General features: G+C 53.1%; 2 protein-coding genes across 12 annotated transcripts in view; one reads left to right on the top strand and one right to left on the bottom strand.

The window, feature by feature from the left end:
* CDC42BPA (CDC42 binding protein kinase alpha) overlaps nucleotides 1–4,438 on the top strand; it is a 314,680-nt gene extending 310,242 nt beyond the window's left edge. For 8 of the 10 annotated variants that reach the window (XM_033195259.1, XM_033195256.1, XM_033195254.1 and 5 more), the window contains one exon: nucleotides 18–363. In XM_033195259.1, the coding sequence (XP_033051150.1) occupies nucleotides 18–149 (132 nt within the window). In that variant the 3' untranslated portion in view covers nucleotides 150–363. Of the gene's footprint in view, nucleotides 1–17 lie in introns of all 10 variants that reach the window. The other 2 variants (XM_033195253.1, XM_033195258.1) reach the window with 2 other exon arrangements.
* A 3,180-nt stretch (nucleotides 4,439–7,618) lies between these two features.
* Nucleotides 7,619–24,164, bottom strand: part of COQ8A (coenzyme Q8A) — a 42,235-nt gene continuing 25,689 nt past the window's right edge. For both annotated transcript variants that reach the window (XM_033200691.1, XM_033200690.1), the window contains exons 5-15: nucleotides 17,420–17,494; nucleotides 13,006–13,128; nucleotides 12,395–12,480; nucleotides 12,123–12,263; nucleotides 11,524–11,605; nucleotides 11,303–11,396; nucleotides 10,930–11,071; nucleotides 10,510–10,617; nucleotides 10,222–10,287; nucleotides 9,825–9,911; nucleotides 7,619–8,709 (exon numbers count right to left, since the gene is read on the bottom strand). In XM_033200691.1, the coding sequence (XP_033056582.1) occupies nucleotides 8,425–8,709; nucleotides 9,825–9,911; nucleotides 10,222–10,287; nucleotides 10,510–10,617; nucleotides 10,930–11,071; nucleotides 11,303–11,396; nucleotides 11,524–11,605; nucleotides 12,123–12,263; nucleotides 12,395–12,480; nucleotides 13,006–13,128; nucleotides 17,420–17,494 (1,289 nt within the window). In that variant the 3' untranslated portion in view covers nucleotides 7,619–8,424. The remainder of the gene's footprint in view (nucleotides 8,710–9,824; nucleotides 9,912–10,221; nucleotides 10,288–10,509; nucleotides 10,618–10,929; nucleotides 11,072–11,302; nucleotides 11,397–11,523; nucleotides 11,606–12,122; nucleotides 12,264–12,394; nucleotides 12,481–13,005; nucleotides 13,129–17,419; nucleotides 17,495–24,164) is intronic.

Below are 24,164 nucleotides of genomic sequence, written 5' to 3'. Positions count from 1 at the left end.
TACTTTGGGCCTTACAGGACTCTGACTCTCCGAGGCATTCCACAGCTTCCAACAGTTCCAACCTAAGCAGCCCCCCAAGCCCAGTTTCACCCCGAAAGACCAAGAGCCTCTCCCTGGAGAGCACTGACCGTGGGAGCTGGGACCCGTGAGCTGCCTCAGCACTGAGACCTCTTGCTCTCCGCTCCCTGCCACTCGCCTCTTCTCACTTTCATCTCTTCCCTCCACCTCAGCCTGAAAGCCACCAGGGGCTGGCAGCAGTAGCAGGACAGGGATTCAGGAGTTCTGACAACATGACTCTCAAATCCACGCCCCTAGCCTAACAGCAACAACAAAGACAGACTTTCCATAGCAGCTTAGATTAACATTGATTTCATTCCATGCACTTAGAGTTGCTTTCAGTAACATTTTGCCCCTACTCCCAAAGGTAGTTTAAATAGATTACACAAATGTAAGTGATAAGAATAAGATTAGACAGATTTTGCTTTCACAGTAGAGTCTCATTATAGTCCTAAAATAGCTCATGGGATTCTCCGCATCCAGAAGGGAGAATCCGTCCCTGGAGTGGCTCACTAAGCTCTTAATCGGCAACCACAGTGAGTGTCAACCTGATTGTTGCCAGGAAATCCTTATGAATTAAAACAATGCATATTTTACTACAATACAGAGTTTAAATGAATACATAAATGTAGAAGTACTGAAAGTATATATTTAAAAGGAGCCTCTTATATTCAACAAAAGATGGATGCATATATAAGAGAGATGATTTAATTTAAAGAAATACGTTGTTTCTTGTCTGTTTCCCAGCTAAGTAATGTAAAGGGTGGAAAGGCCTCAAGCTCACATTTTTAGAGGCAGAGCGAGAGAAATCAGAGTTCCCTTTATTGCCCTGTCCTCAAACTGGTCGTAGGCTCCAGTCACCCGGGAGCTTTGGAAAACATTTGCAGAGCCTGGTTTTGCTGGTCTGGAGTGTGCCCTGGCACCAGAGCTTTAACATCTGAAGCCACTTCAGCAGCAGCAGCAGAAGGCTAACTCATCTCCACCCAAGGTGTTTCTTTTCCTAGTGGTAGAATTTGAACACTTCTCACTTTTTATTGTATTTTTATCTTCTGCAGATAAATGTAGAAATATATGATTCTGTCACCTCTGATCCCTTCCATCTGAAAGGGTGCAAGGAGTGTTGTAGCTTCTGAAGGTCCAGAAAATAGTTTCTAAAAATGCTTTTATTCCTGGTCTCATCCTGTCCCTCCGTAAGTCACAGTGAGGTGTCTGTCCCAGGGCTGGAGACGGTTCCCAAGGAGGAGTCTGTTTTGTTGAGGGTGGGCATGAGCTTCTCTTCAGATAAGCCTGGGAAAGGAAGAAAAAAAGGCTTTCATTACCAAATAATGTAAAACCTCAAAAGCAAGGGCTTGAACAGCCTTAACCAAATATTATTCCCATAGCCAGTGGAAAATGGACATGACAACCCCAGTGCACAGGCCAGAGTGAGCCCAGCACGGCGCTCGGACTGGCTTCCTCTCTCAGGTGCTGGATTTTGGGGTTAGTGGCATTTTCAGCTGGATTCCTCCTGTTGTAGTTGCCATAAGGAAATGAGATGCAGAATCAGAATGATCTATTTCTACAGAGTCATTTCACCAGTTAAGCACATGAGTAGAGAAAGAGATAAAAATAAAAACATCTCATGGAAGGAAAGAGATTTTGCCTCTCTTTTACTTTTCGCCTAAGTTTCTCTGAGAGAGACAGGATTCTCTCTTTAAAATTCAGTGAAAATGAAGAAAGTTTTCCTGCAGTTGCTAACCTGAGTTGCAGTGTTTAAGGCCATCATTTCACTGCTGCTGTCTGTGACTCCACCTCTGTGTCACTGGCAGTAGCCCATGCTGGCCTGTGGCATGTGCAGGGAGCTGAAGCTGTTTCCAGGTGATGCTGCTATGTGGAGAAGGTTCTGAGATGCAGTGAGGGAAGAAAGGATCCTGCTAGGGATTCCATTGTAAGCACCTATAATTGGGAATTTTCATATAACAGCTTTGACATTTAAACATTCTGAGTTTGGTGCCGGCTCAGATTTGATTATATTTTGTTTTGGATGGGTGTAATTCACAGCACAGTTCTAATCTCCCAGATCTTTCTGCTTTTTAGAATGAAGTATAAAAATGCTTTTGTCACCTGAATACCAAGGGTCGGCCCTTTAATTGGATCATTGTCATATGACTAGGTAGATCCTTGTCTTCAGCACTCCACTTGAGAGAAGGGAGTCAGCCAGCCGGCCCCCTGCCTGGTGCTCGTGACCAGCTCGCACCCCTTCTGTTCACCCTCCCCTCCTCTTCTCCCCACCCTCCCCATCCTCCTCTTCCCTTTCCCCTTGCCTTCTCCTCTCTCCCTTCTCTTCTCAGGCAGGGAGGAGGCCATCCCAAGCTGAGATTAACAGGATAAATGGCTTACTGACATAAGCCATTAGTTTGTAGCTTTGACAAGTAATTGTGAATTTTTGTTGCCTATAGGTGCTTATTTTCCAAAGGATGCTTTTAGGATCAAAATATAACCCTACCTAAAGTCTAGGCTCTACTGCAATGGGTCATACCTTTCCGCCTCCCAACAGGGCAGAGAGAGAACTACTGAGGCTTGTCTTGGTTGCCAGGCTAATTGGGCGGCTTGTCCATATTCACCCCATGGATTGCACCACGGCGCTCTTTGATTTTTCCACTGCAATGGCAAGTCATCTCATCAGTCATAATAGAGCAGTCCCAAATTTGTGTAGATTCTAAAACCTGGGCTTTAGGAGAGAAACACTGCCAGAGGTAATAGTTTTGGGGAGGGTTTTCCCAAAATAATGGTCATCCTACTGGGTTTATCCCACCCTTAAATATGAAGCCTGTTACCTCCAGAAGCTTCTGAGAAGAATGATGTGAAAAGACAAGGAGTGAGTTCAGGGGAAAAAAACATAATGACCATTCAGAGGAGTCGGTAGCAAAGCTCACAGGTAAAGTATTTTATTACTATCTGAAGACATCCTTTGTTTTCATTCAGGACATTTTTAAAATGTGTATGGCAGCAGACACTTGTTTCTCAATAGAAAAATATACATTCAGAGGCATTTCTGAGATAGTCTATCTGCGTTAGTATTTGGTGCTATCTATGTCCAACCAAGTTATCTACCCTTGAATTCTGACTAATCATGTTTTGTGCTTTGGGTGTTTAAAATTACATACATATATATTATTTATTTTTGCCAAAAACAAAAGTCTTACTCCTTGTCAAATTATTGCTAAAGTAGATCTTACATTTTTTGTTATTATATATGTATTTATGCACACCCCCAACACACTTAGTGATTTCTGTTTTTCCCAGGGAGCACAGCTTTCAGGCTATGAGATACAACTAAAACGAGCCCATCTATTTGGTTTTCCAGCCAATTATTGTGCCCACACTTCAGGGGAGAATCTGAAATTCCTGTCATGTTTACAGCAACAATCTATCATTCCCGGCTGGCTTTCAGCCTCTCCTTCCATAGGTTAGAATTACGTCATTTTGTTACTTAGTGGCCACATCTATTTCTGAGAAAGACTGGTTACATTTATGTGGCATCTCAGGTATCATTAAGGAAAAGCCAGAGCAGGGGTGAGCAGACGTCAAAACCACTGACGCAGCAGGGCCATTTGCCGCCTTTGACCGGAATCACAACCACTGCAGTCTCCCAGCAGGTGGGCCTTGCCAAGCCTAAGGCTCCCCATCCAATCTAGACAGAGGGGCGCTCAGAGCAGACTTTGCAGTAGCCCACGTCCAGTGAGCACAATAGGAATGAATTGGGCACTCCACTCCCCCCTCTCTCTGGCCCAGTCCTGAACTAGATGAGCTGCATTTCATTGAGCCCATTTTGAAACCTCTTTCGTTATGACTTTAATTGTTACTCAAGTCCAGAGTTCTCTGTGCACTCCTGCTAGATAAGGAGTGCGGGCTCCCCCAGCACTGGCAGCACGCTGGGCGCCTCCTTACGCAGGACACCATGCAGTTCCGGTGGAAGGTGACTCAAATCAACCTTGAAGTCTCATGAAAACAAAATGACTTGCCTTTTTATTTGATAGTGTAATATCATTCATTTTATAAATTTTTTAGGGTTTTTCCTGTTGTAATATTGTACAGTTTTGCATGGCCTGGTGTGATCATTTTTTGGTTAGAATATAATGCTGACAAATGTGTATGGAGGGGGAAAGATACTGCTTTAGCCTATCCTTATTTTATTTTGTTTGGTTTTATGCCCACAATGTTTTAGGGAATTTTCTAAGAGATCCTCTGCTACCAAACAATGATGTGGATTCTTTTGCACAGAAATATTTAAGGTGGGATAGTAAAAAATGTCACAAAAGACTCCTCACCAATATTTTATGTTGATATCACTTAATATTAACCAGACTTTGCTGTATTGCAATAAAACAGAGAACTGTTAGCATTGAGTATTTTGTCTTTTTTCTCCCCACTTGAAAGTCTGAGGAATAGAGAAAGGTGCCACCTCTCCGTGTGTCACTTCTCTTCTTTCTGCTGGCTTCCCTCCTCATCCAGGCTGCTTCCTTACACCGTAAAAGGACATGGGGTTAGTTTGCCCCTGTGGTTTAATCTAGGACTTTCTTAATGTCTTCTTAGCTCAGGTAAGAATGATGTTCAATTCTCCTGAAGCTTTCAACTCCCCTCTTCTGGCCAGAACTTCCCTGTTGCTGTTGCTTCAGTCCACAAGACCAAGCTCTGGTTACATGAGGTTTCATGAGTGGCCCGGACAGTGTGAATGTGGGAGCAGTTTGATTTTGTGTCACTTAAACAAGACTGACTGTTACTGCTTTTCTGGAGTTAACAATGGTGCATCTAAGAATCTACAGGGAAGGTCCAGGGATGGCATTAAAGAAACTCCTGGCCGGGCGCGGTGGCTCAAGCCTGTAATCCCAGCACTTTGGGAGGCCGAGACGGGCGGATCACGAGGTCAGCAGATCGAGACCATCCTGGCTAACACTGTGAAACCCCGTCTCTACTAAAAAAAATACAAAAAACTAGCCGGGCGACGTGGCGGGCGCCTATAGTCCCAGCTACTCGGGAGGCTGAGGCAGGAGAATGGCGAGAACCCGGAAGGCGGAGCTTGCAGTGAGCTGAGATCCGGCCACTGCACTCCAGCCCGGGCGACAGAGCGAGACTCCACCTCAAAAAAAAAAAAAGAAACTCCTGAACTGGTGGCAGCTAAATAGTTATTCAGAGAACACTTCCGGTTCCAATGGCCCTTGGAATTGACACTTGTGGCTGTTACTGTTATGTTGGTTTGCTATAATGTCAGCTGTGCAGTGCTTTAGAACAGGGCTTGGCAACCCTTTTCTGTCCAGGACGAGTTAAGAAATCCTTGTGCCTTTGTGGGCTGTATATATAGTTCGCTGCGGCCCCCGGCTGTGGCATTTCGGTGCAAAACAGTCTTAGACAGCCTGCTACATACGTGAACGAGAGTGGCTGTGCTCCAGTAAAACTTAAAAAACTGCAAAAATGCAGCACGCTGGGCACCTCCCCACACAGGACACCATGCAGTTCCAGGGGAAGGTGACTCAAATCAACCTTGAAATCTCATGAAAACAAAATGACTTGCTTTTTTATTTGATAGTGTAGTATCATTCATTTTATAAATTTTTTAGGGTTTTTCCTGTTGTAATATTGTACAGTTTTGCATGCCCTGGCGTGATCATTTTTTGGTTAGAATATAATGCTGTAAACTATATATACAGCATTATATTCCTGTATATAGGAATATAGGAAAATGCAGTGGGCCAGATGTGGCCCTTGGACCATCATAGTTTGCCAGCCCTTGGTTTGGTCCCATTAGTGTAGACTGTAAGACCAGACTGTCTTGTTCCAAATTCTGGTTCTACCACTTAACCTCTGGGCCTCTTTTTTTCCTCTGTAAAAACACCCACTTGGAGTGTCAGGAGTTAATGTAGAAAAGCACTCAGAATCGAACTTCTAGCCTATGGCTCAGTATTTTGTCCTTATGAGTAGCCACTAAAGCCTACATTAACAAATACTATTTTTGTTATGCAGTGTCCAGCCCTTCACTTAGATGTTAGGGATACAAAGACACAGACCCTGGGAAAATCAAGCCATGATTTGCCATGTTCTCAAGCCCCATGTCTCAGTGTGAATGGGTGAGCACGGGGAGTCATGCATCACAATACAGTAAAAATCAAAATAGGTACAAAATAAGAAGTATGTGTGGCCAGCTTCAGAGCCAGCTTTGCTTGGGGATTAGAGTAATTTGCAATCCAGTGATTCCCCACTGTCTTCACAGGAAGGGCTCTAGTCCTCAGCTGGCTCTCAGACTTAGGACACACAAACAGTATTCCAATTTCCCTTAGAAAATTCCTCCTCTCAGCCGGGTGTGGTGGCTCACGCCTGTAATCCCAGCACTTTGGGAGGCCGAGGCGGGCGGATCATGAGGTCAGGAGATCGAGACCATCCTGGCTAACACGGTGAAACCCCATCTCTACTGAAAATACAAAAGATTAGCCGGGCGTGGTGGTGGGTGCCTGTAGTCCGTTACTCGGGAGGCTGAGGCAGAATGGCGTGAACCAGGGAGGCGGAGCCTGCAGTGAGCGGAGATCGCACCACTGCACTCCAGCCTGGGCAACAAAGCAAGACTCTGCCTCAAAAAAAAAAAGACAATTCCTCCTCTCCCAGCAGTTAAGGTCATGGTTCCTGGGGAAGCAAATGCTGGCTCTCTGTTCTCCTTTCCCTTCCCCCCCACATGCTGCTTGACTTAAGAGGAAGATGCCGTGAGAGCCCTGGTTGGGGCTGGCCTGGGTTCTGCCCCTGCTGTTTACTCTGCAGGGCGTTGGCTTCAGATCTGAGTGCCGCAGAGTTCGCTAAGTAACAGCAAATACCCTTAAGAGAGCCACAAGAGTTCCAGCCAGGGATCTGCCAGTGGTGCTGGGCACCACTGCTAGCCGGGCAGCCTCACGGACACCACTCAGACCTCTCCATCCTGTCCTGGAGTCCACTGGGTCTGTTACGCAGCAATCCCAAATTTCATAAACTATGTTTTCTTTAAGAACCCTGAAAGCCTATACCGCTCAAAGCCTCTTTTGGGCCTCTATGGTCTGCAGCTGCACTTTCAATGGCTCACAGGTCTGTAGGAAGGGCCCCAGCTCAGTGTCCAGTGTGTCCTGTTATCTAGGAATCAAGCTGGCCCCAGGAAAAGCCACTTTGCAGGAACTGGTCCTCAACCGCAGCTGATGTCTAGAGAGGAGACGTCTCACTGTGATGCAGACCGGCGTCAGCCCTGCTGGCAGGTGTCACTGTCCTTCCAGTTGCCACCATCACCGGGTACAGCTGCTTCAGCAGTGTGGTACAGCCTGCTGGGGGCTGGGGCAGTGACCCTGCAGCTTCTCCTCCTGTTCTCTACCACTCCCACCGCCCTTCTTACAGGGAACGGGGCTGAGCCTTCCAGGTTCGGGGCCAAGAGCCGCATACTGAACCAGGCCCAAACCTTGCAAATGGGCTGTGACACTGAGCCTGCTACCACCACCACGAGCTAGAAGATAACGGGTCGTCATTCTCCAAAATACAGAACACACACGCCAAATACAGAAGTACACGCGCCAAAGCACTTCCCACGAGCATTTTTATTAAATTGAAACAAGTTGATTCGCTAATTACAAGACTTGTACAAAAATTCACAGAACCTGTGAGGAGCCTTTGGCTGGAACTGGTGACACCTGTGCCTCTCCAGACCGAGGAAGGAAGTCCCACCCCACTTCCCAGCAGCAGCCAGCCTGTGTCTGGCATTCCCTGTTCTGCTGCTCCCACCCTCACCGTGGGGCAACAGTTCTTCAGAAACATTCAGCTGTCAAAGATGAGAGCCAGCCCTACAGGCCTGGGCCTCACAGGCTTAAGGAGCACTTGTTGGCACTGTTAGATCAGCACCTCTCCCAGCTCCAGTCCATCGGCTGGAGAGGAAAAGGGCAGAAAACACAAATCTCACTCTAGAAACACATACACACACACCCCTACTACACAGATAATGAAATCCCACAATTGTATCTGTGTTCATGTTTCTGGGTTTTGTACTGGAACAGAGGTTGGAAGGGCGTAAGGACTCTCCCTTCTGCTTAACATTCACGTCAGGAAAAAGAAAACAAAGTTGCCCTTTCATCTTCATCTACTTATTTGAGAGGACACTCGGAGGCAGACTGACCGAGCAGTGGTCTTCATCTTCATTCTTGCACTTCTCACCCTACAACCATTTAGCAACAGAAATCGTGGGAAACACTGGCTATGGGGCTCCAGGCAGCCACCCCCTCTTACTGGGCAAAGGAGTTAAAAAGAGCATCACCGCCACCTCCCTACTGGTTTTTGGCCTGTCTGAAGGAGAGAGTTCCCTTGGAGCCGGCCTGGGCGTGGCCCGCAGCCCTACTGCTGGGCCTGCCTCCTGCGGTAGTTGCTGTAGGCCTCCTCGAACATGGCCTTGCAGGGGAAGCGGGCCTTCAGCTTGGAGCAGATGAGGAAGGAGCCCCCCATCTTCCTGTGCAGAGAGTAGGTCTCCTCGGGTGGGGGGACGAGACGGTGCCTCAGCATGACGGGAATCAGGTTGTGGATCTTCTCGGTGGTGCTCTGGGTGCCAAAATCAAAGGGCTCATCGGAGGCGAAGGCCTCCCCCAGGATGAGGATGGCATCCAAGTGGGCGTCTTCCATGACCTGGGGCAGGAGAGGAAGGGTAAATGGTGGCGAGACCAGAGCCCTCCACCAGCCTGGGTTCCTCCCACAGTGCCTGGAGCACTGAGTTGTCACTCAAAACTCTGCTGTAAACTGGATTACATCATGGTAATGGGCATAAACTCAAACCCACAGGGGCCGGGAACACGAGGGTAACACAAACTGGGCTGATGCAATACAAAAGGGAGTGGTGGGGCCTGTGGCAGAATGAAGAGGATGCGTCCCTCCTCGTGGCACTCATTCCAGGTTTTAACAAAACACTGTTCTGGCCAAAAAGAACAGAGTCCGTGGGCCTGAGCTGGCAGGGCCTCCCACCATGCGTGTCTGAGCCTGCCAGAGTCCACCCAAGACACATCCAGCAGCCATGTGTCTGCCCACAGGAACTAGCAGCCTAAGGAACCTGCCACCAGCAGAGCAGGGGAGAAGAGCTGCCGCCAGGGACAGCCTGAGGTGATCAGAGGGATGGGGGGCCAGGAATCGAGTCAATGCGAGTGGCCATACGGAAGAGGCGGCAGAGAGCTGCGGCCCGCTGAGGGCTTACAGCTGAGATAAGGGAGGCTCAGAGATCCTGACATGCCTCAAAAGGCACTCCTGCCAGACGGCAAACCCAAGGCTTGACCTGGATTTCTTTAACTCCTTCCCCACTGTCAAGCAGCAAGCGGAAAATGCCGCTTTGTGGGTGGCTTCAGGCGGCACCAGCACAGATGTTCGCCTTTACTTAAAAGGCTTCTGAGGTTTCTTCCGACTCCCCAGGGAGGCTTGATGAGGGTAGGGCTGGGGCTTCCCTTCCCACTTGCTCTGCACATTGGCTCAGTCAAGCCCTGACCCCAAGCCGTAAGTGGGCAAGAGTGAGAGGCAGAAACAAGAGCTTCATGACAAGTCCCCTGAGTCCCCAACTCACTGGACCACTCGGAAAATCTCACGCACAGCACGGCGGCATGGGCCGGGGCAGGCCCCAGCTTTCAGACCATGCCCAAGGAGGCCCAGGCTCTGGGGGCCCCTTGAGGGCAGCTGCCCCCTGTGCTTTCATCCATTCCTACACAGAGAGCTGGGCCCTGGGTCAGCAGGTCCTGGGGATCCCCCGCAACCCTGCTCACCTTAACCTCGTAGCCGGTGAGGAACTTCATCTCTATGGATTTCGCCCGCACAGTCTCCCTGTCCCTGTCGGCAGCAGCCCTGATGATCTGGGGAGAGGCACAGGAGGGGACCCATGGGCAGCATGGAAAGAAAAGCTCCCGACATCCCAGGGAGCCAAGTGCCACACCCGGGCCCACCCTACCCTCATCCTCTCCCTGCACAAGGCCCCCGGCCAGTGCGGAGACACGCCTGGCAGCTGTCAGCCTAACTGCCTGCTGTCACCAGACCTGAGGGGCAGGCAGTGCAGTTGGGGACACAAGGGCAGGAACCCAGTCATTCTCCCCGCCCCGAGTGCCCCAGCATCCTGTCCCAGCCTCAGAAAAACATGGACCAAGGCCAGGGCCCCTCTCCTGTTACCTGAATGTAGAGGTCAGTGAAGGATCTGTCATATTCCCGCGTTGCCCCAAAATCCAAAAGAGCCACCTGGGGACAGAGACACCAGGAGAAGTTTGGCCCTGCTGCTCCGTGATGCAGGTGTGGGGCCAGGAAGGGGGTGCAACAAAGGGTGGTGAGCATCCCCACTCCCGGAGCCCTGCACTCTCTGCTGACTTTCCCAGGACAAGGGGCAGGCCAGGCAGGGCCTCACGTGCCCCATTCAGAGAAGGTCTCAGGCCTGGCTGCGGGTGCCCCCACCCTGGGGCTCACCTTGTGCTGCTGCGGGTCATAGAAGAAGTTGGACCAGTTGGGGTCTGTTTGCATGAAGTGGAACTCGAACAGCTCCCTCAGGCACAGAACCAGGATGTTGTAGCAGATCTGTGGACAGCGCGGAAGGCCTGCATCAGGCGGCACCACACTGCCTGGTGCCTGGGTGACTGGGGCCAGAGAAGCCCCTGCCCCCTGTTTTACCCACCATACCCTGCGGGACTGTTTGATTCTCAGTGTCACTTGGGCCAGGGAAGGCAGCAGCTCCCCTGTGTCCCCCTAAATCCCACTGGTGCTACTTCAACGCCACTCACCCCCAGGGAGCACCTCAGGGCTCCAAGTCCCCGGCTAACCCCATTAGGTCACCAAACAGCCACAGAGCAGGGCCACCCCGGCCCCACCTGTCTGCTGGCACAGACGCACCTCGTTCCGAATCTCCTGGCTGAGCCCTTCGGCCTGGTCCAGGGGGAAGCCGGACACAAGCTCTGTGGTCAGCACGTGCGGGCTGCAGAGCTCATCCACGATCTCAGGCACGTAGAAGAACGGGTGGCCCTTCAGCAGGTCCCTGGGTAGGGGCGGGAGGTCACGCCCTAGCCACAGGCCCTCCACATCGCCCCTCACACACACCCCACCAGGCAGAGGGCCCTCCTTCACCCCAGGCAGGATGTGGCCTCGGCCCAGGCTGCAACCCCAGCCCTCTGCCCCTCGGAGCCAGAGAGGCCTTCACCAGCTGCTGAACGTGGTCCCTTCTGCCTCCCTGGTGGAAACACGCAAGGGGCCCAGCCAGGGGCCACACCTGAACTTGCGGGCACAGGCAGCCTCCCGCTGGTAGTCACACTCCAGGGCCAGCTCCCGCCTCAGCACGTCGATCAGGTGCTCGGGGAACAGGCCTGGGCCGGAGAGGAGGGCATCAGCGAGGAAGGGGGTTCTGCAGGGAGGCCCCCCTCTGGTCCCCAGAACCTGACGCAGATGCCTGCCACCCCCTCCTGCCCTTGACCCAACCACCTAGCCTCAGACCTTCTGGAAGCATGTTGCTCATGTTCAGCACGGCCATGAGGTTGTTGACATCACTGTTGATGCTCTGGGCCACGCCAGGGTACTGCGGAGTATTGGCAGAGCAGGGGAGTTAGCCCAGGGAGATGGGCGGGCCCTGCCTGGGGCACTCCCCTAACCCCCACTGGCTTCCCAGCTGTGTCCTGGCCCCAGCCCACACCCTGGAGAACCAGAGCTAAGACCCAGCCATGCTGCTGTAACCCCTGGACCCCATCATAGCCTTGTCGTCTACCTACTCCTGCCTCACCTCACCCCCGGGAACATCTCAGGGCCACCCTCCCACCAGCTCTGGCCCCAAAAGGCAATCAATTGTCCCCTGTCCCTGCACAGCCCAAACTAAGCTTGCTGGGAGCCCCTCCGTGCCCCCAAAGCCACTCATTTAGCAAATACTTCCCAAGCTTCTGGTGCCAACCAGGCACTGGGGCCAGAGGACACCACATATGGCCCTACCAGGAGAGAGAGAGCCCTGTGGGACGTGGGGTGCAGAGGCACTCATGAGCCAGGCCCCAGCTCTGCCCCCTGCAGCCCCCATGGGGACAGGCACTGCGCACCAGGCTGCCTACCTGGATCTTCATGGCCACCTCGCGGCCGCCCTTCATGCGGGCCAAGTGCACCTGTCCGATGGACGCAGCGGCGAAGGGCCGCTCCTCGAAGTACTCCAGCTTGTCCCGCCAGTTGGGGCCCAGGTCGTTGTTGAGAGTTTTCTGGAGGGCAGGACCAGGGAGGGGCTCTGAGCACAATCCTGCCTGGGCCACCTGGAGAAGCCCCAAGTCTGTCTCCTCCACCCAGTGGGGGCCGAGGACCCAGAGGGCAGGCAGAGTCCCTGGCTCCTCACCATCATCTGCTTCAGTGGCATGAAGTCCGCGCTCTGCCGCACCCGCTCGAAGATCTTAGCCAGGTGGGGGTTGATGAAGGCATCATCTGGAAGGCAGGAGAGTGACACAGGGACAACCTGGGGATGAAAGTGCTCGCCCAGGAGCTGGGCAGGCAACTTCTGGGACGCCCTGGCCACCACACACTCCCCACCAGGAGCACAGGTGAGGCCAGAAAGACAGGAGCCCTTGCAACAAACGCCCTCGGCCACTCAGTGTCCCCAGAGCCCCAGCCTCAGCCCAGCGACCTGAGAAGGTGGGCTTTTTACATGCAACATGCAAAATTTTTCATAATTACAAAAGAAATTTGGAAAATAAAATATAGTAAAATGTTGAAATGACCTGTGTTCTGACCGCCTCTAGAGAGCAATTTTTCCTCTCTGCTCTTTTTCCCATGTTTCTTTGGACTCAGAGCCACTCACCTGGAGACCAGGCCTATTATCCTCTAAGATCTCTCCTCAGCCTGCCCACATCTTGCCCACTGAGCTTTGGTGGGCTACTGCTCCCGGCCCTGGAAGTTGACCCCCACAGCAGCCCACGGAGTCCCAGCGCAGCAGCCCCTGAGCCCACTCACCCTGGATGCTCAGCATCTGGCCTAGCTTGAGCGCCGCACCACGCACCTTGCAGAGCGTGCGCACGATACGCTCTGCATTGGCCTCAGACAGGAAAGGACTGGAATCCAGCACAGCCTTCTTCCCTGTGGGCGGGCAAGAGGAGTCACCATGGCACTCGGGGGGGTCTGGGAGTAGGATGGCAAATCCAGCCTGACACAGACGGCGGCTCAATGTCTTTCCACCCAGGCATCCATAAAACCAGCAACACAACTAACTACTGTTCCATGTCCACCTCCCCAAGCCTGTGTGAGCTGCATCCCCAGGCCCTACACCAGCGCCTCCCAATACACACACACAGGCATGCACACGTACATATGTGCACACACACACACACACACAGGGCCTCTCCCTTCCATATGGGTACCTGGTGGGCCGTGGCAGGGCCATGGTGCTGCCTGTGGCTGGAAGGGGCATGGGAGGGGAGACCCCAGAAGAGGAGGTGCCAAGCCTTTGCCCTGTGCACCCCCACCCAGGGCACTGCACAAAGGTCCGCTGCACCTGTGGGGTCGGCGTGCATTTGCACATGGGGCCAAGTGGCTGCAGCCAGAGGCCTGTCCTCAAAGGAAGGGCGCTCAGGCCAAGGGCAGCACAGCCCAGGGGTGCCCATCTCTCCCCTTCACCCACAGAGGTCCCCTGCAGCTCAGTGCAGCCAGCTGGACAGTCATGAGCATGCAGTGACCCCAACGGTGCAGGTGGCCTTTTTCCAGTCCACCAGTGGGAGGGCTGAGGGCCGTGACTCAGGAGCGGCAGAAGACCGGCTAAGTCACCTGCCAGCAGCCGTGTGGCCCAGGGTGGCTGAGCCCCCTCTAGCTTCCATGCCCTCCTGGGCCATCAGCTCAGTGCTGCCTAAATAGGGAGGTGCCCCTGTCCAGAGGCACAGAGAGGCCTGAGCAGAGATCTGGTGCTCCGCGTCCTTCCACCTTCCCTGAGCTCTTCAGCACCCCTCTTCGCCAGGTCTCCAGCCCTTGTGACATTCGCATCTTCTCCTGCCTTCTGTCCTGTGAATCTAGTTAGATCTCAAGCCCCAAGAGGTCGCAGTGCAGCTTCCTCCCCTCTGGCCCCCATAGCACCCAGCACTTGCCTCAGTTCCAATCACTTCAGGCCTGGCATGGCACTCGGGTGGCACACGGAGCCAGGTACCCAGCAGGGGAAGGGAGAGGTGACCGTGCCACTGCCCTCTGCCTCGGAGCCGGGTGCAGCCTGGCCCCTGAGAAACCAGGGTGGGGTAGGCTGCCCTGAGAACGGAGGCCCTGCAGCCCAGAAGAGGAGCCTCAGAGAAGACCCGCATCTGCCCACATGTGCAGGTAGCCACATGGAAAGGGGCCAGGCTCACTCCAGGCTCCCAGACAGCAGGGAGGGCCCTGGGAAGGTGGGAGACCTAACGACTCTGGGGGAAGAGGCTGAGCTGCCCTGGGAGGCTGAGCTATGACCCATGGGCAGAGCCAGTCCAAGAGGGCTGGGCCCAGAAGGGTCCCTGGGCCAACCCCCTTGCCTTAGGCAGCAGCAGATGCCAGCGCCAAAGGCAAGGCAGTCAATGTCCCCTCTGCCCCCAGCCCTGTGGTACTTGCGGGCTGGGGGCTCGGGCCTGGGTCCCTGGGGAGGGGCAGGCAGAGAGGAAAACCTTTAGGAGAGGCCACTGCCCCAGGCCAGAGGAGGGACAGTCCATCTCCTCACGACACACAGAGCAGGCCTCGGCTGGCGGCAGCGCTCCTGACAGATGCGGACAGGGCCTGACCCAGGCAGGGCTTTCCCAGGTAGCCCATCGGCAAAACTGGTCAACGCCATAGGCCAGAGGCATGTCCCCTGCCCAGGCAGGGCTGGCTGTGAGAATGACTTAGCAAATGGGGATGGGTCCAGGGCTACGGCGGCGTGCCCCCAGCTCAGGAAAGGTCCTTCCAGGGCAGAGCTCAGCCAGGGTGGCCGGCGTCCTCCAGGCTAGAGGGTGCCAGGGCCTGGTCAGGAAGCTGGAGCACAGTTTGGGGCTGCTCAGGGCCACCGTACTCTAGCCTAAGCCTCGGGTCCCACTCTCAGGGCTACCGATGCCTGGGCCTCTTAACCCCCAGCCTGGGGTCACCACTGTCCCTGACAAAGAACACCAACTGTAACTGTGGAGCCAGCCTAGCCTCTTCCCTGCTTGGATGAGGTAGTCTGGAGAACAGCCAGCTTTGGAGAGGACTGAAGCGGACAGTGGGGGAAGGCTGGCTTCTCCTTCCAGAGAAATCCAGGCTTCATTTCCCTGAGGGTTTCAGCACTAACGCTAAAAATACCCTTGCTAAGCCCTCCGTCCTCAGCTCCTTCCAAGGACATGCATGCCGCCCGTGCCCCAGGACTCAGTCAGGGCCTGTGGGAGGGACTAGTACCCTCGTCCCAGAAGGCAGCGTTGGTGGGTGAAGGGGGGACGTCCAGGGACTGGCAGGGCCCCCAACGGAGGCTAGCCCCGGCTGGCAGACAGGGCTGTGAGGACCGCAGTGTGGCCAGTCACTGGATGTCTCTGGGGGTCCCCATGGCGGGGTGGAAGGGCGTGATACCAGGATGAGCTGACATTCCCTGAATGGGCCGGGGCCAGGGGACTTGGCCCAGAACTCCAAATGTGTTTAGGAAAATCCACCAAGCAGATGGCTCCCTTGGCGCTGCTCTCCACACCCCAGGCCCCACTAACAGGAAAGCCCCTGCTGGGCTGACCTCGCACCCACCTGGCCCGCCCCCCCATGCCTGAAGAGGTCTGAGGAGGCGCCCAGCCTGGAGCTCACAGGCAGAAGGCGGCAGAAGCTCAGTGTGCCCCACTCCTCATCACAGCGGCACGAACCCCCAAAGCCTCAGTGAGGTCCGTCCGCAGAACCTCTCCAGAGAGTCCAGCCACAGCGAGCCACAACCTCAGTGGGATGAGTGTCCTGACCTGACCACCTGCCTGACCCTGGCTGTGACCTTCACTTCATAGATGAGGAGCCTCTGCAGAGGCTACAGCCTCCCCAGGTTACTGGGCTGGTGAGGAGCAGCCTTCAGGATCTGCCTGCACACCTCCCCTCCCCCAGCCACACCTGACCCAGCCAGACCAGCAGGCCACAGGGACTCCCAGAGAGTAGGGCAGCAGCAAAAGGTGGGTTGACAAGGAGGTGTGCGGGTGTGTGGAGGGTGTGTAAGAAGGTGTGTGGAGGGTAAGGAGGTGCGGTGTTCAGTGGGTGGTGGGTGTGTGGAGGGTAAGGAGGTGTGCGGGTGTGAGGTGGGTGTGTAAGGTGTGTGGGTGAGAGGTGGGTGTGTGGAGAGTAGGGAGGTGTGTGGGTGAGAGGTGTGAGGTGGGTGTGTGGAGAGTAAGGAGGTGTGTGGGTGAGACGTGGGTGTGTAGTGTGTAAGGAGGTATGTGTGCGGAGGGTGTGTAAGGTGCGCAGGTGTGAGGTGGGTGTGTGGAGCATGTGCGATTGGTGTGTGGAAGGTGTGAGGTGGATGTGCGGAGAGTAAGGAGGTGTGCGGGTGTCTGGAGGATAAGGAGGTGTGCGGGTGTCTGGAGGATAAGGAGGTGTGCGGGTGTGTGGAGGATAAGGAGGTGTGCGGGTGTCTGGAGGATAAGGAGGTGTGCGGGTGTCTGGAGGATAAGGAGGTGTGCGGGTGTGTGGAGGATAAGGAGGTGTGCGGGTGTCTGGAGGATAAGGAGGTGTGCGGGTGTGTGGAGGATAAGGAGGTGTGCGGGTGTCTGGAGGATAAGGAGGTGTGCGGGTGTGTGGAGGATAAGGAGGTGTGCGGGTGTCTGGAGGATAAGGAGGTGTGCGGGTGTGGGAGGATAAGGAGGTGTGCGGGTGTCTGGAGGATAAGGAGGTGTGCGGGTGTCGGGAGGATAAGGAGGTGTGCGGGTGTGGGGAGGATAAGGAGGTGTGCGGGTGTGTGGTGGGGGTGCAGAGGGTAAGGATGTGTGCAGGTGTGCAGTGTGTGGAGGGTGTGTAAGGAGGTGTACAGGTATGAGGTGGGTGTGTGGAGGATGTAAGGAGGTGGGCTGGTGTGTGGAGGGTAAGGAAGTGTGTGGGTGTTCAGTGGGCGTGGAGGGTGTGTAAACAGGTGTGCGGGTGTTTGGTGGGTGTGCAGGGGGGTGTGTAAGGAGGTGTCCGGGTGTGCAGGTGTGTGGGTGTGCATGCAGCCAAAAGGAAGGGGCTAAGTGGCCACTTTGGGCCGGGAGGAGGAAGGGCCTCCAGCCTCACCCCCTCTAAAGCAGGTCAATCCATCTGTATGAACAACCTCATCACCCCAGGGACGCCACTTCCGTGGAACCCCATGCAAATGCGGCCCAGCTGGCTGACACTCCCAGAGCAAAGGCGGGGCTGGGGGCTGACAGGTTCAACCGTCCCAGGGCCCACCCTGCCCCTCCCACTGAAGGGGCCGGCTCACCTGAGGGGTCCTCGGAGCGCAGGCTCTTCTTGGCGACCTCTGCCAGTGCCCCAAAGCCAAGACCCACTGCCAGACCTGCAAGGAGGTGGGGGCGGGCACTCAGTGCTCATGCAGGGCTGGGGCCACCCACCCACCCACAAGGCCTGGGGCAGCACCACACAGACACCGCTTGCACCAGGGGCCCTCGCTGCCACGCCAGCATTTTGAAAAGTGGGGAACAAGGTGGGAGATGCCACCTGTTGTTTTAAGAGAACATTTGGCTCGAAGTAGGTGTTTCCAGTGAAAAAGATTCAGGAATACCCCACCCCACACCATCACCTTTGATAATCCACAGGCTCACGGGCACACGGACACCCCAAAGTAATGTCAGCTGGGAAGCACTTGGAAAGGACCCAGCACAAATGGGAAGACAGACCAGGGATGGTCCGCAGACTAAGGTCACCCCAACCACACAGGGCACCCTGAGAACACAACCACCCCCTTCAGGTCTGAAGAGCCTCCAATCACCCAGACTTCCCTAATTCACTGGAACAGGAAAGGTGCTGCCACAGGCATACAAAGCACTTGGTGGTGAGAGTGAGAACACCTTCGGCTCTCCCTCATCCAAGCCAGGGAGACACGGGGCTCAGGTGGAACCCTTGCTGGGGAATGGAAGGCCCTCTCGCCCACCCTGCCCTTTCTGCGGGGCTGGCAAACACTGACATCTGAGGACCATGGGGTGCAAGGCCTTCCCTTTATCCTCTTTCACAATCTTCCGAATCAAGGCCCACTAACACCTCATTTATCCAAAAACCAGTCAATGAATGATCCCAGCTGCTCAAGAAAGCCACCCCCCACCCCTGCCCAGGAGCCCAGAAGGTGCCACTAATGCCACACCTCACCCAGGGCCAGTATTCTCTTCCTTTATACCCAGCTCTAGCTGGCTTTCCAAGGTAGGCAAGGGTGAGCAGAGAGAGGGTGAAGAGCACCTGGCTGGGCACAGTGAACACGGCTGGCAGGGCTGAGACCAGAGTGGCCGCGCAATGAGCCGGCCTCGGAGAGCCCCGCAGCCCCGCACGCGGGCAACATCGCAGCCCCACAGCCCCACCACCCAGCAGCCAGGCAACATCGCAGCAGGGGGTTGTTGGGGGACTGGGCTCACGCCAAGACGCTCTGTTTAAGGTGCAAGGAAACGCATCTGCTTCCATGTGTCCAAATTCTCTACAGTGATTATGCATGACTTTTATGAAAAATACAGAACTTGTTGAAAATTTAATGAAAAGTAAATTTTAAAAATAAAAAGAAGATAACTCAATTTTTTAAAAAATGTTTTTGCAATACACTTTTACCCACACCTGGGCAACAGTGCACCCTCCATGTCCCCAGCTGTCTGGGAAGCCCCTGCCTCCCAGGCTGTCGCGAGGGCGTGAGTAGAGCACTCGCCAGGCCAGGCACACGCAAAGGCCACACAAGTGGCTGCTGTTGTTCCAGTGACTCTGCTCAAAAAGGCTGGACCAGCGCAGAACAAAAGAAATAGAAGGCAAGCCACACATATAATTGTAACCTTTCTAGCAGCCACATTGAAAAAGGCAAGAAGAAACATGCAAAATGAATTCTAATAGTATAATTTACTTAATATACCCAAAATGTTATCATTTCAACAAGTAATCAAAATAAATATCAGAGATATTTTACACTTGTGTGTGTGCACAAAGTCTGTAAACGCCACGTATGTTTTATACTCAGCACATCCCACTGTGGACCAGCCGCATTTCTAAGGCCCCGTGTGGCTGGCGGCTCCATAATGGGCAGCATGGGAAAGGATAAGCCGAGCCTACAGGCCCTCAGGAGTGATGACACACACATGATACAGATGTCTGCTGTGCTGGGACAGGGATGCCTGGCAGGCACATCAGCTGTTTCTCTCGCTGTGGGAAGCCCCGGACTCGGCTGGGAGCCAGAGTCCCCACTTAAACATTAACTCCCTGATGCCTGCCCACCTCTGCCCCGCCAGCACTCCAGCACACGATCTGACTTAGCAAAATAAACGAAGACCGGCAACACTAGCCTGCGCACTGCAGTGACCTTCACCAATGTCTCTTTGTGTCTGGATTCTTCTCTGCCTGCAGCAAGTCCAGAGGCAAGCCCACAAGAGAGGCAGGTGGCTCCACAGGTTACCAGAGATGCCACAGCTGTAGGGTGGGCCACATTAAGCTCCTCCTTCTGCAGGCAGAGGTGTGTCCCCCTCACCACCCTCCATCAGGACCCCCCGCAAACTGTTCTCTGGCCACTTTTGGGCTCACAGCTCTCCACTGGCATGGACCTGTTATTAAACAAATGACCAAAAGAACATTCCACAGAGGAGGCCTCAGGTCCCACACGTCCCTCAGCACCGACCAGCCCGGTGCCAGGCTGAGGCACTGCCCACTGATGGACAGAAAGGCTCCATCGGCAGGCTCCCCAGGGGGCAGAAACCAGTCCAGCTGGCCGGCAACCCTGACCTTGGCCTCACGAGCTCCTGCACCAGTGAACCCAGAAAAAACGGAGGCCCTTCCGCCCCAGGCTCAGCGCATTGCTCAGGACCCCAGGCCAGCCTCTGCCCTCCATCAGAACCAGCCAGCACTGGAGGCATCCAGAAGATAAGCACCTCAGCCGAGACTCCCCGGGTCTCAGCACCACCACTCAGCACCCCCACAGCCCTCAGGACACCTAACACCTCTCGCTGCTCAGATCCACATTCTAAGAGCACCCCCACCTCCGGCTTGGCCCACGTGGCCAACAAGGGAGTCCTGGAGGACAACCGGCCCCAGCACAAGCTCCAGGCTCTAAAGCCACTGTCAGCAGCCTCGCTTCCCTCCTGGCCTGTTCCAGGAAAGCTTCTGACATGTTTCTCACAAAGAGAAGTTATGCAGTGAAAGAATGATGGGGGAGGGAGGGGCAGGCTCTCCCCCAGGCAGGAACACAGGCTGCTCCTATGACTTCTGAAGCCCAGTCCCTCACAAGGCCCCATCCTTCCAAAAGTCCTTCTGGGAGGTCATCAGAGCCAAACAGGGCCTTCCCGTGAGCAGTCACTCGGCTTCTGACCAGATGGACACCAGGAGGTTAAAAAAATGCCAAACATCAAACACCTGCCAACAAACAGGGCCCTTCCTAGCAGGCTGGGTGAAAAGTGCTTACGGGCAGGGGTGAGTAAGTAAAGTTCCTTGGAGCTTTGGCTTTACCTGCCAGAAACTAGGCCTGTTTGCAGAGAAGGGCTTGGGGGAATTTCTCTACCAGCAAGGGGTAAAGATACAGCTATGGATAAACAGCAGCAAATTACAAACCAGGCGCTGCACTAAGCCCAGCTTTTACTGAGGCATCCAACAACCCTCGTCTGACAGACAAGAAATCCCCACAGAAAATGCAGCGGGCCAGGAGGCTTCCCTTCGCTTCCAGGTGTTCCTGAATCCCCAGCGATTCAGTCTTTCTCTATCACCACCTGGTATCCTCCAGCTGCCCCCAGCCTCAAGGGAGGACAGGGAGCCTGGGGGGAGCTGCAGCCCACAGCACGGGAGGAAGGCGCACCAGAAGGCGAGAGGAGTTCCTAGCGGCTGCTCTCACAGGCTCTCGGGATCTGTCTCTCTGTTCCCAGAACTGGACTGGTAGGGGAGGGGAAGCCCTACCACCCCTCTGGGGCCTAATTACAGAGCCTGGCCAGGCTCAGACTTCCACACGCACCACAGAGGCCTGGGATCTAGTCCCAGGGATGTCACAAATAACCATACAGCCCTGGGCCATGTGCTTCTTCTTGGCTCAGCTTCCTCATCTGTAACAGGAGAGAATAAGAACCATCCTCATCTCCAACACAGAGCTCCTGAAATACACAGAAAAGCCCCTTTTCAAGAAGGCTCCTGAGAAGGAAGAAACACACTCCCACGCCCCTGCCAAGGGTGCAAAACTCTTGGATCTAGAGCGCACCTATCTTGCTGCAAAGTGGACCCAGAAGAGCACTGGCACTGCAGGAAGCATGGCGTGTGCCCTCAGCAAATCGTGCTGGCGTCACTGCCTGCCACTCATCGCTGGCCTTGTATGCAGCCCTGTCAACAAAGGGGCATCATGCCAGCAGGTGAGAGCACACAGTGCTGCTGCAGGGGGTCCTGAGGTCCCAGCCAAAGGGTCCAACAGCATCGCTGCTGTGGGATGGCTCTCAAGGCCATGGCAAGCTACAGCCAGGTCTTGAATGGTGTCCAGAAACCAAGTGATATCGTGAGTCTTTCACAAAACTAAGTCATTCCATTTATTATCCTCTATCTTGAAGTATGTCCTTTATACTTCTGCACTGTTAAAACATCCTTTTGAAAACATAAAGTGATGGTATAAAATGGTGCTGCTTTGTTTTAAATGTTCTTACATGCAAAATTTAAAAAATATCCACCCCAAGCCCGTTCACCCAATGTTTGTTTTAAATTTTACCACTGAGATGAGGGACACAAAAGTTTGGGGGGATGGGGCACAATGGTACCAGAGAGAGCTTTGCTGCTGGTGTATTAACAGTATCCAAAGTGTACTGGCATCTTTGGGAAATTAAGCAACAAGAGCCAACAGCCTAAGCAATGCCTGTTTTCTAGCATAAGAGAGTTACCTTACCTCTTAGGAAACTCAATGGAGTCTCATAAACTATATTTAAAAGCAAAGTATTTTTCTGGGAGTAAGGGACACCCTAACCTTTTACCTTTTAAAAATAATAGGATACCCAAGGGTCCATTCCCTTTACTCTTCATTCCTGGCCCACTGACATGCTTTTTCTCATATGAGCATCTCCTTGTTTTCACAGGTCAAATTTCAAAAACCTTTCTACACAGAATCAAATAGTATCATTGCTTCCTATTTCTTTACTTTTTGTTTCCTGTCTTCCTCTCTCCCCTTCTCCTCTCTCCCCTTCTGCCTTAATGATGTGGATTGAAAGTCCCTGTGTGAAGGCCCCAGGAACCACCACAGTGCTATGCACAAAGCAGTGCTCAACTCCTTCTGGCAAGTCTTCTCTAGTGTCTTCTCTATCCATTAAAGTCTCATTTCTGTAAGTGTCCAGTTCCCAATGTATAGGTACAGACGAGATAAGTCATCTCCTCTGAACCTGCAAGACTGAAGGATAAATGGAAACAGGGATAGAAAATACAGAAAAAAGCAAAGGAGACAGAGGAAAAAGATCTAACATACGTGTAATTGGAGTCCCAGAAAGAGAGGAGAGATAGAATAGTACAGAAACAATATTTGAAGAAACGATGAAAATTTTCCAAAACTGACGGAAGCCACAGTTCAAGATGTTCTGTAAACCCCAAGCAGAATAAATACAAAGCAAACCACACTCAAGCATGTCACAGTCAAATTGCTAGAGAACAAAAACAAAAGGGAAATCGTAAAAGTAGCCAGAGAAAAGAAATAAGCCATAACTTTCAAAGGAGCAGCAATAAAACTCATAGCCACATTTTCAAAAAAACAAAGTAAGAAAACAATAGAGGAATATTATTAAAGTGATCAAAGGAAACATCGAATATACTACCCAGCAAAAATATTTTCAACATCAAATATGCTACCCAACAAAAATGCCTTCCAAAAACAAAGTACGATGATATTTTCTTTTTCTTTTTTTTGAGACGGAGCTGTCGCCCAGGTTGGAGTGTACGGGCACCATCTTGGCTCACTGCAACCTCCACTTCCCCAGTTCAAGCAATTCTCCTGCCTCAGCCTCCCAAGTAGCTGGGATTACAGGTGCCCACCACCATGCCTGGCTAACTTTTTGTACTTTTAGTAGAGATGGGGTTTCACTGTGTAGCCAGGATCATCTCGATCTCTTGACCTCATGATCCACCTGCCCTGGCCTCTCAAAGTGCTGGAATTACAGGCTTGAGCCACCATGCCCAGCTATAATGACATTTTCAAAAAAATAAAAACTAGGCTGGGCGTGGTGGTTCATGCCTATAATTCCAGCACTTTGGGAGGCAGAGGCAGGTAGATCACCTGAGGTCAGGCATTCAAGATCAGCCTGGGCAACATGGCAAAACCCTGTCTCTGCTAAAAATACAAAAATTAGCTGGGTGTGGTGGCATGCACCTGTAATCCCAGCTACTCGGGAGGCTGAGGCAGAAGAATCGCTTGAACCCGGGAGGTGGAGGTTTCAGTGAGCCGAGATCGTGCCATTGCACTCCAGCCTGGGTGACAAGAGCAAAACTTCATCTCAAAAAATAAATAAATAAATAATAAAATAATTCATGATTAACAGACTACATTGTAAGAGAGAAGAGAGTTCCTCAGAGAAAAAGAAAATTATACCAAATAAAATTATGGAAATGCAGGAAGAAAGAACCACAAAAAGGGCAAATGTGTGGGTAAATCTAAATTCATATGGGCTATACAAATAATATCTTGTGGTGTTTAATATATCTTTTCTTTTCTTTTTCTTTTTTTTTGAGACAGAGTCTTGCTCTGTCTCCCAGGCTGGAGTGCAGTGGCGCAATCTCAGCTCACTGCAAGCTCCGCCTCCCAGGTTCATGCTATTCTCCTGCCTCAGCCTCCTGAGTAGCTGGGACTACAGGCACCTGCCACCTCGCCCAGCTAATTTTTTGTATTTTTAGTAGAGACGGAGTTTCACCGTGTTAGCCAGAATGGTCTCGATCTCCTGACCTCGTGCTCTGCCCATCTCGGCCTCCCAAAGTGCTGGGATTACAGGCGTAAGCCACCACGCACAGCCGTTTAATATATCTTAATAATATCTAAAAAGTGTTCTAAG

The sequence above is a fragment of the Trachypithecus francoisi genome, unplaced genomic scaffold, assembly GCF_009764315.1.
Source record: "Trachypithecus francoisi isolate TF-2019V2 unplaced genomic scaffold, Tfra_2.0 Lachesis_group5, whole genome shotgun sequence".
Lineage (NCBI taxonomy): Eukaryota > Metazoa > Chordata > Mammalia > Primates > Cercopithecidae > Trachypithecus > Trachypithecus francoisi.
This window is presented reverse-complemented; position numbering and strand designations above follow the sequence as displayed.